Source organism: Ascaphus truei, unplaced genomic scaffold (genome assembly GCF_040206685.1).
Source record: "Ascaphus truei isolate aAscTru1 unplaced genomic scaffold, aAscTru1.hap1 HAP1_SCAFFOLD_325, whole genome shotgun sequence".
Classification (NCBI taxonomy): domain Eukaryota; kingdom Metazoa; phylum Chordata; class Amphibia; order Anura; family Ascaphidae; genus Ascaphus; species Ascaphus truei.
Genome location: NW_027456235.1, coordinates 186,790 through 203,770, shown reverse-complemented (window position 1 = coordinate 203,770; position 16,981 = coordinate 186,790). Strand labels below are relative to the sequence as shown.

The 16,981-nt window shown below is 42.4% G+C and overlaps 1 protein-coding gene and 1 pseudogene across 1 annotated transcript; both read right to left on the bottom strand.

The window, feature by feature from the left end:
• Positions 1-581: 581 nt before the first annotated feature.
• LOC142483387 (olfactory receptor 1f45-like) lies at positions 582-3,204 on the bottom strand. Its single transcript, XM_075583465.1, has 2 exons — positions 2,398-3,204; positions 582-653 (listed from the first exon to the last, which is right to left on the bottom strand). The coding sequence occupies exons 1-2, from the start codon at positions 3,202-3,204 to the stop codon at positions 582-584; spliced, it is 879 nt and encodes a 292-aa protein (XP_075439580.1).
• On the bottom strand, positions 3,201-15,536 carry LOC142483386 (zona pellucida sperm-binding protein 3-like; annotated as a pseudogene).
• Between the last annotated feature and the right edge of the window lie 1,445 nt (positions 15,537-16,981).

The following is a 16,981-nucleotide window of genomic DNA, read 5'->3' as shown; positions in this document are numbered from 1 at the left end:
TTGTATGCATATGATCCACCCAATTGTATTGATAATGGTGTTAAGTACAGTATGTAAATAATTCCTAACACACATCACTTAATGGTGATACTATAATAAGAGCCTCTGGCTTTCAGGCTATAATAAGAGCCTCAGAAGAGCCTCTGATGTTGTAGGTACGTCAACTGTTATATGGTTAATGATTTACTATTGATGAAGATCAACAGAGGTTACGTTGGACCTTGAAATTATGTTGGGTGACCTAGATGCCATATGCCACATGGTAGCCTCATAACGTTCTTTACTGAGTCAACAATTTGATCAGCACAAAAATGGACTTAGTGATAAACAACAAATAGCTGATCTTTAATGTACAGATGAGATTATTTGTAGCAAATCCCTGATGTAACTTACACAGATGCAGCCAGAATCATTATCCCTAGTGATAACACAATTTATCCCGTTATAATGCAGAATATCCTAGAGTTTCCATAGGAATCAATGGCAGTGATTATCATAACCCAGAGATGCTAAACTCCAGGCCTTAAAACCCCCCATCAGGTCTTCAGGATATCCCTGATTCAGCACATGTGGCTCAGTCTTCACAGGCTCTGATCCACCGGTGCCGACGAGTCACTGCTCTGTTTGGGGACATCGAGGAACATCTTGCAGACCTAGAGAAGAAAGTCCTAGAAGAGGTCACCAGACAAGAAGAAGGGATTCTACTCCCACTCTCCGATCTAATCCAGGAGCTGGGAATAGAGCTCAGCACGAGGAAATCCTTCAGATTGAGAAGCTGTGTAACATCACAGAACCATTTACCCTTCTAAAGGAGGGTCCCATTCATACTAATTGTGGAAAAGCATATTACACAGAGACAGATCCTGCTGGTGATGATCATCTGGATGAGACTAGGGTTGCAGTGATATCCAAGTGACATTCTTCCTGTACTAAAGGCCTCGAGAGGTTTCCATATGAGGGAGGCATCAGAGATAATGCTCAATGTCCATACCGCAAGTAATAATATAGATTTATCAAGGACGTAAAAGAAGCCTCTTATTCTGCAAAGGAGAAGTCCCGGCCTCCTAACCCACTGAGGTTTACATCAACACAAGTTATTAGCACCAGAATATGTTCCTCCAGACACCATTATTGGGAAGTGAAAACCAGCGATGTAGGGAGCTGGCCTGTGGGGGTGACGTATAACCGCATCAAAAGAGAAGGAGATATATCTTATATAGGATGTTATGGCGAATCCTAGTGCTTAAATTGCATAAATAATGAGCTTGATGCAGAGCATGACCATGAAAAGGACATTTTTCTTGTTCTTTCTGGGTACCCATCGGCGCTCCCCTGTTTTGGATAACGTACGATTGGTGGAATAGTTCTTTATTTAGGGGGTTGAGCTGCAGCAACATTATTTATTTTGATTGATTTCTATTTTCATCTATATTATGCACTAATATATTTTATCATTTTTTTTTCTTCAAATATCTAAATAATTATACACGGTTGACTGTTTAATATTTGTATCACATCACTTTGTTACAGTTTCCAAGAAATTTGCATGCACTTTAATATGGTGACACATTTGTTTAGCTGATTATTTATTTATTAATTTAAGTGTGACATGAATACATTTATTATTAAATCCTCTAAGGCTTGTATGTGGTAGGTACAATCTTAAATGTACAATAATAATAATCAATTCCACATTTCATATATACTGTACAAGATATAAATAAAAAACAATCTTGAGGGGGCTGCTAACTTCAACAGAAGGCAACCCAGGCGTTCCACAGTAATAATACTGTAATCAATAATATTAATGTCATCATATTATTTCTTGTAGAGTTGTGGGTTGCAGGTTGGGCACTGGAAGAGTGTCCTTGAGATGTGGGTATGTAGAGACGGGCGAATCCACTCAAATCCATTTCCCGACTTTTCGCTGATGTGACCCCCATGGACACACACACACACACACACATATATGTGTGGGTCCATGGGGGTCACATCAGATATATATATACATAATAACACATCAAATATATATAATAACCCACATATATTGTAATATATATATATATATGAAAATTAACCCAGAGAGCAGCTATTGATCTAATAAACAGTACGTCATTTTTCAAAATATTTATCTTTTTTTCCCCCACATGAAATAAGAGACTAACACAATTTCCATTCTTTCTGGTCTGTGAATGAAATTGATGTTACGTGGCTGAGTGCTCTCTCTATATTGCATCGCCATCATGTGTTGCAGTACTACCAGTTGGATGGGCAGGTCCATATTTTGCAGATCATTTTGAAAAACAATGCCCGGAGCTCCTGGTTCTTCAGACTGTATACGATAGGGTTGAACAATGGGGTGACCGCCGTATGCAGCAGTGATATGAGCTTGTTTACAATCCATGGCTGGCCTCCGGCTGGGACAATATATTTAGAAAGCAGTGGTCCATAATACATGCACACAGCCGCCAGGTGGGAGCTGCAGGTGGAAAAGGCTTTTTGACGACCAGTGGTTGAAGAGATTCCGAGAATTGTGAGGAAGATGCAGACATAAGTTATGATGATGAACACAAAGGGGAAAAGACCGATAGGGTAGGTGGACACCATGACTAACAACTCAAGAACAGAAGTGTCTGAGCAGGAATGTTCAATGAGAGGGGCAAGGTCACAGTAGATGTGGTCAATGACTTTGGAGCCGCAGAACTGTAGTAGTGAGAGAGGGAGAACCGATATGAGATTCAGTGTAAAACCTGACAGCCAGGGAAAGATAATGAGCTGGAGACAGCGTCTGTGGTCCATGATGGAGTTGTAACGCAACGGGTTACATATGGCCAAGTATCGATCATAGGACATGACCATGAGGAGGAAGGACTCTGTTATGGTCAAAGTACAGAAGAAGTAAAATTGTGTGATGCAGCCAGCAATAGACATGATTCTCCCCCCAGCCAATATGGCGCACAACAGATTCGGGACTGTGTTTGTTATGGTCAAGACATCACATAGGGACAGGTGGAGAAGGAAGAAGTACATGGGCGAGCTGAGCAAGTGACTTGATGATACCAACAGCATGATCAGCACGTTTCCAACTATCGTCACCAAGTAAATCACAAGAATAGAAAGGAAGAGCAAGATCTGGAGGTTGTTGGGGCTCTGAAATCCAAGAAGCAGGAACTCAGTGATTGAGGACTGGTTCCCATTATTCATTGTATGTTGGTGATGAGAAATGTGGCTCCTTCTCTTTCTTCAGACACAACACAAACAACAGGAACAAAATAGTCCAGGATCACCACATAACAGCTTCCAGGTTGGACTATAAGAAAAGAGGAACGTCAACAGAGACACAATACTGATGGACATCAAAATCCTCAAAACTGCATAACACACTGCATTTCAGTAATGCAATACAATTCCAGTTAATGCGCTGACTCTCATACTAAAGCACACACTGCAGTTCATGTACACCACACAATACCTGCGCTCTAGTTACCCAGTTTCTCCAAATGTGCCCAGTCCTAGATGTACCATCTTCAAAAGGACATTCATTAGATGTGATTCCGCTTTACAGATCACTGGGAACATTTTAGATAATAAGAGCTCTGTGTCCTATTCTGGAGGTCACATCTCCAGAAAGATGCCAGTGTCCAGATCAATGGTAAGATTTGACCTAGTGTCCAGTTCTAGAAGGTACATCAACAGTAAGAATGGGAAGGTGTCCATACCACTTTTAGATCATTGGACAGACCTCATCGAGAGCTCTGTGTCAGTTCATGGAGGTCACATCTCCAGAATGATATCTGAAGTTGCAAGACCGCTTTTTCAGACCTCACCTATGGTTTTAGAGACATCTAACAGGACATTGGCACTGAGAAAATGATGCAAACAAGAGCAGCAAAGATTGTGCAAGGCATACTTTAGGATCTCAACATGTACCCTGGAAGAGTAGGGGGCAGATGTGGATATAATAGACATTTTAATTCACCACTAAGTTTCCAATAAAGCACTGTACAAGGGAGAAACAATTCCAAGCTGAAAAGCTGATGAGATTGTGGGAAATTATATATTTGCTGAATGAGGTGTTGATGCACAGGTCACCCATGTATAAATGTAACACCAGTCTAAGGGACGCATTGGCATCTTAAGAGTGATGCATTTAAAGTGATCATTTTAAGTGAGAATATATAATGTTAGACTATAGTATATATATTTATTGTTCTTCATGCAAGATCTATAACCTCTGCTGATGTGACATGGATCTAATTGCATTGTCTCCCACAGATATGTTTTAACCCACTGATTGATCTGCAACTCAGTGTCAAAAGAAATACCCACCCTGCCTTAATTTTTGATCTTGGTATGTTTGAATATCCAAAGGTGTATTTTTTTTTTTTTTTTTTTTTACGGTGTGCTGCTAATTGTCTAACATGCAGATTTCTGGGCAAGCTACCCGTTTATCTGAACAAGCTCCTCACCCCTACAACACGCAGCACTTATCATCTGAGATCTGACTCCAAAAGACTGTTCATGGTCCCAAGGTTCAACAAAGTATCCGGCCGCTGCTCCTTCTCTTACCGTGCACCCCAAAACTGGAACAATCTACCAGAGACTCTCACAGCCACCACCAGCCTAAGTTCTTTCATAACTAAAACGGTCTCACACTTTAATCTGGTCTGTAATTGCTACATACGCCTATAATATATATTATCTCTAACTGTGCATGCAATGTCTTGTATATAATGTATAACCTGCTCACTTATGTAACTGTAGTTGCAACCATGTATTATTTGTCATCTTAACTCTGTGCCCAGGACATACAGAACAAGTACAGTTACATAAATGAACAGGGTATACATTATATTCAAGACTGCATGCACAGTTAAAGATAATTTATATTATGGGCGTATGAAACAGTTACAGACCAGATTAAAATGTGTGACAGCCTTAGATTTGAAATAACTTAAACTGGTGGTGGATGTGAGTGTCTCTGGTAGGTTGTTCCAGTTTTGGGGTGCACCGTAAGAGAAGGAGGAGCGGCCGGATACTTTTTTGAACATTGGGACCATGAACAGTCTTTTGGCGTCTGATCTCAGGTGATACAGTAGGTGCTGCATGTGGTAGGGGTGAGGAGCTTGTTCAGGTAGCTGGGTATATATATATACAGTGGTTGACAAATCACCAAAAAATCTACTCGCCACACAAAAAAATCTACTCGCCACCTAGTACCAAACGTGTGCTGCTTGGGCCAATATTTACTCGCCCGGGGGTTAAATCCACTCGCCCGGGGCGAGCAAATGTATAGGTTTGTCGAACACTGTATATATATATATATATATATATAACTACAACATCACCATCAAACCAGCAGATAAAGGAGGCACAGTGGTGCTTATGAACACAAATAAATACATAGAAGAAGGCAATAGATAACTCACAGACAACACATACTACATGAAACTCACACATGATCCAACCCAGGAATATACAAAGCAACTCATGAATCTCATTCAAACATTCCCTAACCACCTGCAACCACAATTGAAGCGACTAATACCTGACAACTCAGGAGTTGGGATCTTCTACATGCTTCCCAAAATCCACAAACCAGGAAACCCCGGCAGACCTATTATAACAAGTATGGATACACTCACGGAAAAAATATCAGGCTTAGTGGAGAATATCCTCAAACCTTTAGTCAGAAGCACCAACATCTTCATACAAGATACCACAGATTTCTCAATAATCTTAACAACATCAACCAACTACAGTACCATCCAACACACTGCAAGTTACCATGGATGTAGAATCCCTTTACAGCAACATCCCCCACAAGGATGGTATTGAGGCATGACTGCAATTTCTTGCAACATCTCCCCTGGATCAGAAATACAGCTCTGATGTAATTACCAAACTGATAGAATACATCCTCACACACAACTACTTCAGCTTCAACAAGGAAATGTACCTACAATTAATGGGGATTGCAATGTCTACCAAGATGGCACCGCAATATGCCAATCTTTCATGGCAAATCTTGAACAAAGATTCCTAACTACATGCCCCCACAAACACTACAAATACTACAGATACATTAATGACCTGTTTATAATAAGGACAGAGGGTGAAGGAAACCTAAAACAATTCCACGAGTCCCTGAACTCATTCCACCCATCAATTAAACTCAAAATGGATCATTCGGCAAACCTAGTAAGCTTTCTAGATACAACAGTAACACTGAAAGATGGCAAACTACATATATCTGTATACAAGAAACCAATAGACAGATGCAGTTATCTTCACAACTCTAGCTTCCATCCCACTCATACCAAACAAGGTATTATACACAGCCAGACTATAAGATACCACCGCATATGCTCTGACACTGAAGACAGAAACAGGCATCTCACAACCCTGACCGAATCGTTCAGACAGAAGGGATACAAACCAAAGACGATTGCCAAAACTATTACATCTGCACTAAAAGCCCCACGAGAACACCTGCTACAATAAAAACAGAAAGAACCTACCACACGCATACTAAAAGTGGCCACATACAACCCTACCCTAGAGGGTATATGAAAAATAATCAAAGATCTGCAACCCATGCTGGCAGAGGCTGCGAAATTAAAAGAAATCCTTCCCAAACCTCCCATTCTTGCATTCCGACAACCACCAAACCTCAAACAGAAATTAGTCAGCAGAAAACTTCACAACGAACTTAAAGACACTGATAATGGCACAAAACCGTGCAACAACAAACGCTGCAAACTCTGCAAACATATATGCCAAGATCCCACAGCCAGTCACAACCATGGAACACTCAATGTTAAAGGATCATACAGCTGCACATCCAGGAATATAGTGTATATGATTCAGTGCAACAAATGTGACCAAGATTGCTACATTGTGGAAACCAGCCAAAAACTACAAGGAAGAATGAATATGCACAGACACTCCATACTCCATCATGAAGAAGGAAGATACTGCTCACCTGTGAGACATCATTTCTCACAGCCAGATCATTCCATAAATGATTTAAAAATCAAAATCCTCAATGGAATGTTTAAACGCACCCAAGAACGGAAAACATGTGAACTCAGAATGATAAGACTCTTTGACACCAAAACCAAAGGACTTAATGCGGACATGGGTTTTCTCACACCCTATCAAAATTGTTTGTAATTATCTTGCTTGCCTCTATTTTTATCCACACTTTCTCTCTTCCCCATCCCCACAGCATCCCTCCCCCTCTCCCTCCACACCTTTCCTTGTCACCCTCCCCTGGCTTCAAACACTTTTAACACCCTACCTTATCTACAGTACATATCTGGGTTTTTTTTTTCTCTCTACTCTGTTTTAGCCATAGATTCCTGTGTATATCAGTATTGCTTGACCTGAAGAAGAGTGGAGAACTCTCGAAAGCTTGTCCTATGACATAAATTGTTAGTCCAATAAAAAAGGTATCACCTAATACTGAAGAACTCATTTATTCTGCACTATCGCAACTGGACTAACACAGCTATTTTCGGCTTTATAATATATATATATATATATATATATATATATATATATATATATATATATATATATATATGTATATAGATAGTCACAAAGTAAGAAATAAAGGGGTAAAATACTTTACAATAAAGTGCACAACAGACTGAGATATACGGATAGTATTAAATAAGACGTCATCCCTTGTTCTTCAGCAGCAGAGCAGTATCTAGCAGCACTTAGTACTAGTTGTGTATCTAACAGACTGTAGCGTTTCTGTTACAAGTACAGTACCTTTTATATCTCAATTTCACGACCATGAAACATAGCTGTGTCTGGGATATTCCCCAAAGATCCCTTGATTGAGTAATTAGTACAGAGATGAAAACAAGAAATTATGCTCCTGTGAACTCTCGTGCGGCTGTAACCTGCATAACTCGGCAGGGGAGATTAGCCACACATGCTAACCTAGACAACCCATGTTACATACAACCCATGCTACATACATACAACCCATGCAACATACATACAGGTACAACCCATGTTACATACATACAACCTATGTTACATACACTCAACCCATGTTACATTCAGTTCTGATGGGTGTTTGACAATCTGGGATAGGTTTGAGTAATCTGTCGGAAGACGGGGATAGATACAACGGTTTCCATGGGCTGTGAAACAGTTTCTCTATTCTGGAGTCCCATACATTTTATCAGAGCTAATGGCTTCTCCAGCACATGGACGATAGCTTCACACCATATTGGGAGCCTTGTTCACAAAACCATGCTAGCAGCATTAAAATAAACCACTCGTTTGGTTGAAAACCTTGTTAAATTCTGATTGAGTAAGATACTCATTCTTCATGTATAGCTTTATAAATCCAGAAAAATGCAAATCCCTACCACCCCCTCAGCCAAATAGGGAAAATGTGGCAATTACGGTATATCTCAGTCATAAGGGGGGGGGGAAATCCATCCTGCCCCCAGTAATGGCAAGCATACAGAATTTCTCCCTGGGTCAATATCCTTCCTATGTTTAAGTTATTTGGTATATCCCTGTATATCAGTGCGCTTCAACTCGTTTTTCAACGAGGGGTTAAAGCAGAGACACGGCAGACCTGATCGGGAGCACAGGTTAATGGAAGGGGCCAATGTCATTTCGGGTTCTGGACGGCAGAACACGGCAATACTCTGCAGGTCTCTGGCGTGGAAGAGGTTAATCAGGCCCCCAATGGGCGTTCCTGGCATTGAATTGGTTAAGTTGAAACTCCTTTAACAGCCAGTGCTTCATCCCACCCCCTGATTAGCTTTGTATAATGGTGCCGAGTACAGTACCTCTATAGCCATTTATCAGCACCCTTAGAATAAAAGGTACAGCACTGTATAATAATACAGAGTAACATGTGTATTCATGCTACTGATCAACATGCTGCACTGTATAATGATGCAGAGTATCTCTACACCCTTCCACCCCCCCCTGATAATGAACATGCACTACTCTCTGCCCACAAGAGCTAACACTCCAAAGGTTGTGTTGAGATGTAGAAATGGTAAACCTCTTGTGGCGCTAAGTTAAGGGGTGGCCTGTACGAATGGATAGGATCGTGGACAAAGTCCTCTTCGTGGGAATGAAGACCTCAAGATAGGAGAGACAAAACATATAGAACACTGCGATAGTGCATTAACCAAGGATTATAAGTTGTATATAAACAGAGCAATTTAATAAAACACAATTGCAAAACATAAGACAGCATACATTAGTATCAATGGTAAAACAACTTGGTGCGGCTGCACCTGATGGAATAAAAACTTGCTCCGCCGTGAGAAAAATTGGAATCCTACTCACCAGAGGTGGCTAGGACATGTGCAATGGTTTTTGGTTTCTTTTGGCTGGTAGACACCGCTTGCCGTGGGGTTGACCAAGTCAGCGACTCGAGGAGATCCGTCTTCCGTGCTCGGAGTCAACTGCTACCAGAGTCTCATCGATCGGCTCCTCCGCTGACGTCACTTCCGGTATCTTGCTGCTACGGTGTCTCTGCTACTCCAAAAAACCTCCAACGCATTTAGAAACTCCTAATTGTGGGTTTCTTCATCAGGGAGCAGCAGCTCATAGTAACATGGATCCATATCCATGGGATCTTAATACTGTATGAAAAATGTTTGATATAATGTGTGCCACCTTTAATATTATGCTCCCCTTGCTATGTAAAGATGTGTATGTCTCAAAAAATACAATAAAAAAGATTGAAACAAAAAAAATAGTAACATTACAGATACAGTACCAGGCACCATTTGTTCCCTTTTGGTGTATTATGTGCAGCAACACAATGAATTCTATGGAGACGTTGTGGTATTGCGTTAGAAGTGTAATTTTTAACTGGGTGAGCAGTGACACCTGCTACATCTACAGATATGCATCACCATGATTGAGCCTCACAAGTTTCCCCTACACATTATAGAGTTTAGCAGCAGGACACAGCACATCATGCAGTGTTTGTTCATGGAGGGGTGTGCACTGGACACACGTCTTCCATTTACAGAGATATAACTATTAAGGCCGCACCAGGATAGAAATTGGAGTACTTCTGTATACAAGATTTGCTTGCAAACGTTTTATTTCAGTGAAGCAGGCAGAAAAGATGGCTTCTTGCAGGGACGCAATAGCAATACAGGCAGAAATAACCGCAAGACTTAAGCAACCACCTGCCACCACCACCCAAAAGCTTTACTGAAGGCTGGGACTCCTGGCTTAATGCGAGTGCCTTGTTGCCATCAGGACCAATCACAAACAGGGGGCCAATTGTTGCCGACCTATATTCTGCCACAGAGTTTGAACCTGTAGGAAGGGGGGGGGGGGGGAGTTTGAGTATTTGGGAATAAGCATTTATTTTTTATCTAGACGTTAAGCTTTTATCATATCTTGCAGAAAGCAACATTGTTTTAAGACTCACTAGAATTCTAAACACAGGTGCTGCACTCTTTGAAAAGCACCCCTCTTAACCTGTAAATAATTTGGGAGATTATCAGAAGCCCCACAAACCTATGAAAACTAAAAATGTGCCATTATCTCCCCCAAAAGTGACCTTAAAAGCAGATTACCATTATTTAAAGTCCTTACTGAGTTTTGATTTAAGACCCAACGATATACAAGGTTCTCCCTCCCACGTGAGGACAGAATCTGCAATGTAACTATTGCGCAGTAGGGATTGGCAAAGGGGTTCCCACTACATATTTAGAAAGGTATAAAGAGGTTTAGGAGGGTATTGAGGATGTAAAGGGTTATTTCAGAAGGTATTGAAACGTTAAGGGGGATTACAAGGCTGCCTTTGGTTGGGAAATGGAATAAACTGTTGACATTGATGTCTAAACAAGTGAAAATAAATGAGTAATGGATCGCATCACAGGATATTGTAGGTGTAAAGCCTACCTGGCATGGCTTCTCTTTTCCCCATCCCTCGTGAGCCCATGTAGATCTGCCTGCTCTGGCCTCCCGATGCCCCACAATTTCCAGTGTCTCAGCAGCTGCAGATATTACTGGGGCCTTCCAGTGGTGACCAGCTGGGAGGTAAGCCTACCCAAATATAAAGGAACAGTTGGAAAAATATATAACCCATACACCTCAAAACATTAACCCCCCATCCTTTAAAATGGTAGTTACCCTTTAAACACCCTTTTTGCCCAGTGTACTGCAAGCTTTGGCCCCACCACTGCCCTGTTGGGGAACATTGTTGATGCATCTACAGTAGTTTCTTATTTGGAGATCTAGTCTTCAGACTAGAGAGCCACACATCACAACTACTCACATGTTTTTGCTAAACAAACACGCCTTGTTCATGGGATCTGGTGCCTGGGTTGCTGCAGCAGCTCTCAGATTGCAGGTGATGTAAATCTATGATACAGTATAGGGGTTACAATTGCATTGATATATTCCTGATGACTACATACAGTACAACAGGAAGTCCATTGAGAATTCTCTCCATGGAGGCCTCTGTCCCAGTAAACCTGAAGGCATCAACCATGAACTGAAGGTTGTCTGGTTGGGGCCTCGGGGATCTTAAGGCAGAGGAGGAATCCTCTGGTTTTCCATTCACCAAGCACTTGTGGACAAGAAATAGTCTCATTTACTAGCATTATTGAAATACATATAGGATTAGACAAGGCCCACCAGACCTTACCCATTCAGAGCAATAATCTCATAGCGAGGATTGAAGTTTATGTCGGGAGAATGTGTCCACACAGCTGTCTACATAGATGGTCATAGGTACATGGTTTCCACTCAATAGAGGCTTCGATGTAGAAGACCTCACCAAGCTGGAACACTGCAGAGGTTCTTGGAGAGCTGCAGTCTCCTAGAAAAAGTTGGACAAAAACATTGGAGAATATAATTATTTTTTTTAAGTCAGACACGATCCAATAAACAGCTTTGACCCTACCCACCATTCATCAGCTGCAAGGAGAAAGAAAGCCTCTCTTCCACAGATATCGTGGAGCTGAAGGGAACCCATGTAGGTTTGATCGCCTTACTGCTCACGTTGCTGTGTCTGCAGAGAGAAAGCTCAGGTTTTGGAAGGAATAGGTGTCATGATAGAGGGGGTTTGGCCCGGGATTAAAGGGGTTACACCCCATTTGGCCACCCCCTACTATCACTTGGGAAGCAAGGGGTTAACTGGACTGAGGTCCAGTAATGTGTTTTTACCTTGCTTCCGTATCCAAATGTTTGTTCCCCTGTGTAAATGTAATGTCACATCCTGGTGTTTGCACTCACACATACACTAGGGTTAATGCGGGAGGGAAGGGGGTAATGTTAAAATAGCAATTATAGCCCTTTGTGTAATTTTCCTGCCTTTTCAGGCTCCATTTTGCAGCCTTCCATAAGTCGCCATTGAGACTCCATGCATTCTAATGGCAGAAGTAGCGGTTTTGGACCTGTTTTACAGCGACGACCAGCAGGTGGCGTCCGAGAGGAGTAGCGGCGATTTCCCATTGTAAGTCAATGGGCTCATTGACTAAAATGGAGATTCCTCGACGCCGGCCTCGAGGAACAGGTTGGCAGCCATCCACACCGCAGACCGCAAAAGCGGATACAATGTCTTGAAAAAGAGTTTAATCACTTTGGTCAAGTTCAACGACAATTGGCGTGGGAATCTTGGGTTCTAGGGCACCTGGGAATAAAATTATTTTTGCCCCTAGCCCCTAGGGACCCCCACACACGATCCCCACCGGGTCCGGGAATGAGGGACCCCCGTAAAGGGTCGAGCGGAGAAGGAGGGTTGCACCATTGAATCTAATGGCGGCATGCGCCATGCATTGTCTATGGCGGCGCCGGCCATTGAGTCCAATGGGGAAAAGCCACGTGGCGGAAAAAACGACTAAGTGTAAAATGTTGAAATGTGTAAGTCCATATCTCCGGTTCTGGAATGCCCAGAGGGATGGGATTTGGGTGGCATGTAGCCAAGGTTCCAGCTTTAATGCATACCCGTTCCCAGCCCTCTCAGACCAACCAGACAGAGTGTGGACAAATGTAAAAATTTGTGAACTTTCTCTTAGACTCCAATGGCGGTGGTTTCTCCATTGAAAGTCTATGGCGGGAAACTCCATTGACTACAACGGCGGAGTTGCTCCATTGAAACCCATGGCGGCGGAGCCCATTGTTTTCAATGGGGATTTAGTGAAACGCTGAGATTTCTTTTTAGCGGAGATTTTTATAATAAAATATGAAACGGTTTATGTGGTATTTGTATAACTCCGGTTCCGAAGGTTGTAGCGGGCTGAAACTTGGACCCTATAGTGTAACACTTCCGGCATTAAGGTCTGGAAAGTTTGGACCCGCTAGACCTACCAGAACCGGGTATTTTAATATGTGTAGATATTAAAGTGTATGTGGGATTTTGGATCTGCTCTGAAAATGCAGACCCCATCTGCTATGCTAAATAGGGCAGGAAGGGCATCCTGAGGAAATTAACATAGCCTGGTGGTCAAAAGGTAACTGTCCTGATTGTTTACACTCAGGGCAGGAACAAAGGGACTGAGTATTTTTAAGTGTCGGTTTTCACACTTACAAGGGAAGCCCAAAATCTCCTTCAAAGAGTTTTTTCTAGACAGCTCGGGGCCTTGGTTGTAAGAGAGGGGGTTGAAATGGTATTTAAACCAGAGTCAGCCCTTACTCAAATTTCTTTATGTATGTCTGCATGATCTTCATTTATTGCTGTGATGTCTTCATCTGATCCTGAATTATGGAAGAATTGGCCCATTCTGTATCCTGATGGCTTTTCTGGTCATAACCTTTAAGTAAGTGCTATATTTTGTCTGTTATTTGTATAATCCCGTGTGTTCACCTTTTTCAAGGAATAAATTATATTTTATCATATCTATGTCTCGTTCAGTTCAACCCAGTTATATTTTGGGTGTGTATTATTAATAGCCTGTTTCAAAGCTACCGTCACAATAGGTTAGTCGAAAGGTTTTAACCTCCCAAAGAAGAAGTGCAGCTTGTAGTGACAACAGGATTCATAGTGCAGTTTATCCCCCTGTGCCTCAGGCACAATTAGATTGCAAGTTCTTTGGGGCAAGCAATGGTGCCAAGAAAATTCTATGTACAGTTTAGCACTATAAACAGACAGTGACCAAGCACACCAAAAATAACTGAAGAAATAATGCAAAAAGGTCATTTTAATGACCGAGATAGTAAAAAAAGTCCAACGTTTCTGAGAAGCACCTTCATCAGTTTAGCACTATAAAAATGTATAGGGCGATTTCAGTGGTGAAAATCCATGTACACCGTATCAATTCTTATTGTAGCCGTTTAGCAATTTCTTAATGCTAGAGATTAGTTGCTGAAAAATGGTCCCCTTGGCCAGAGACGGTTAAACCTAGAGGTGGGCAAAGCCAAGTGTGAAATCAGAACCGGACCCGAGCCAAAGACCGAGTGCCCATCTCTAGGCGTTAGCCATATCCATATTGTAGATTTATATTTTAGTTGACCAACGGTTTCATGTCTTAGTTCAGCCCCCGATTTTGCCATAATGCGGTAAAAAGCTAAACCAATAAATATGAATAAAAGTGCACCCCATTTGATCGCATCTGCTGACCCTCACTCCAGACCAGTTGCCATGGTTACTGCTGGGGCCAGTTATATAATAGGCTAGGCAACCCAGCATAAAAATGTAGGTTGAAAGAAAAAAAAAAAGTTGAGTGGTTCAGCACTATGGATGTGTACAAAGTTTGCAAATCTGGCAAGATTAATCTTTTACACAAAACAGCAATTGTTGGGGGTTAGCTAGGTTAGTTGATAAAAACATGCAAAAAAAAAAACAAACAAAGTTATTTAGCAAAAAAACTGGGCCAAAGCATCACAATATCTGAAAAATTGAGGCCGTTTTAGAGCAAATATAGGGTTTGCAAAAATACTTCAGTATAAGGGCGTGCCTATAGTGCAGTCGATGGCGACGGCGAGACGGGTGATGTCAACGTCGCCACCGGCGAAAGTTATATTTCACCGGGCGGCGGCGATGGCGTGTGTTTCCGGCAATTTGATTGGTTCAAGGGCCATCACGTGACACGATAGCCCTTAACCAATCAAATTTTGCCGGCTACAAGTTTTTCGCAATGTCACTCCGTCGCTTTGTCGCCATCGCGCACATTTTAATCACGCAGCGGCGGCAATGCATTTGTTTTCGGGCGATGTCACGCCGCTGCCACTATAAGCGCGGCCTAAACATCAACTACAGTGCAACCTTCACACAATTCCGATAATCACAAGATGAACCATAAATATAAATTAGACACTGGAAAAGGCAGAACTGTTCTAATGCACCAAGAATGAAACCTCAACTTCAACCTCAACTCTTTGGTTAACCAAACAAGACAGATCAGACTCCCCTTCAACAACCCCAACAGCACCCACTAACCTTTCTGATCTGTCTTAGACCTTCCAATAAAAAAATGAATCTAGCCCAACCTAACCAGAACATTCTCCTTGTCAAATAACCTGATTTCCCCCCCCCTCCCACCCCACCTTGAGGCTGCCACCAGGTCACTCACACGCATGGCCCCAAAGAATGCCAATGAAAACCCCAAACTAGGCGGTTCTCAAACTCAGAAAAACAAACCGCTCTTGTCCTGAACACCAAGCCCTCAGAGACCCCCCACATAACTGGAACACGAGCATCCTGCCTTTCTGTCTACAACCTGCCACCATCTTGTGAACCAAAAATTATTTTGTGACCTTCCTAAACCAATGCAACTCAACAAGAATAACAGCCCTGCTAAAGTACTCTCCATACTGGAACCCGAACAACCTTCCCTTTCTTACTTAACATAAAATTTATCAACACATCGCTGGAAGGGGTCCCACTTCCCTCCTCCATCCTTCCACAGAAACCCTTGCACTGTAGCACAAAATCCTTTAGTGGATTAACCATCAGGGTAGCAGATGCTAAAATACCAATGACTGCAGCAACCACCCTATATTATCAGGCCTAAATATTACATACCTGTTAGCCGAGATTACCCCACCCACAATTTCAACTCCACCAGAAGCGGAAAAAGTTCTTGAAATGCAAGGTAACCCAAAAGGCCAGTACCCTCCCATGCTACGAACCACCTCTCTGCACACTAGAGACCCCCAAAGCATCCGCAAGATGCTCAATTTGCTCATTATCTACTTTCTCCCTCAATGCCAAAGTATTCCCGTTGTGATGAACTAGGAACAATTCCAACTCTCTCCGCCTTAATCCCTTTCAAATTCTTAATAAGGTGTTGAGTACATTTCACTGATGAAAGAGCAAAAGCCTGTCAATGGCAGGAGACTCTCCCCATTGGAGGGACCGAGTCACAAATTTAAGACGCCTTAGTAATGACTGGAAAAGTGTTGATGGAGTCTTCTTCTTTCTCCTGAATTCCGGGACCACAAACACAGACGCAGTGTGGTGGCACAGCTGGCATGCATGGAAGCCAAAGTAAGGCACTGACAGGCCACCACCAGCAACATATCATTGTGCATGCCATTCGGTAGCACACAAGTGCCACGCTGACTGACCGGGCACAAATTGCCGCAGACCTCTATGGGCTAATGTTGGCCATTAAGCAGGGGAAGGACGGTATGTGTACTCCAGCCCTTCTCACTACACCTGCGGACTCATCTGACTCACTGGCTACATTAGGGGTGTCTAATTTGCGTCCAACTCTCCCATGACAAGGTGCAGGCATGGCACAACCTATAAAGAGGAGATGAACTGTATGTTCTGTGTATTTGCTTATCTTATAATGTTGTATATGTAGCCTAGTGCCCCTGGCTATGTGTTTCTTGGCCCTAGCATGTCAGTCCTGGTAATTTGTAGGCAGTATTAGGGTTAAATCCCTCTCATATGGGCCAGCATGTGAGTTCATTAGGCCGCTGGTTCATTTGTTGCCATATCCAGGTGCAGGCCTAATGGCAGTTGGGAGCATCATGCATGAGGGGGGGGGAGGTTACATGTAGTATGGTGTTATGC

What these genes read in the sequence shown, in the direction of transcription:
- LOC142483387 (XM_075583465.1), bottom strand. Translation starts at nt 3,204, where the DNA reads ATGAATAATGGGAACCAGTCCTCAATCACTGAGTTCCTGCTTCTTGGA. An exon ending in CCGGAGGCCAGCCATGGATT is followed by an intron (nt 654 to 2,397) that starts GTAAACAAGCTC and finishes TTTCTTCTCTAG; the next exon opens with GTCTGCAAGATGTTCCTCGA.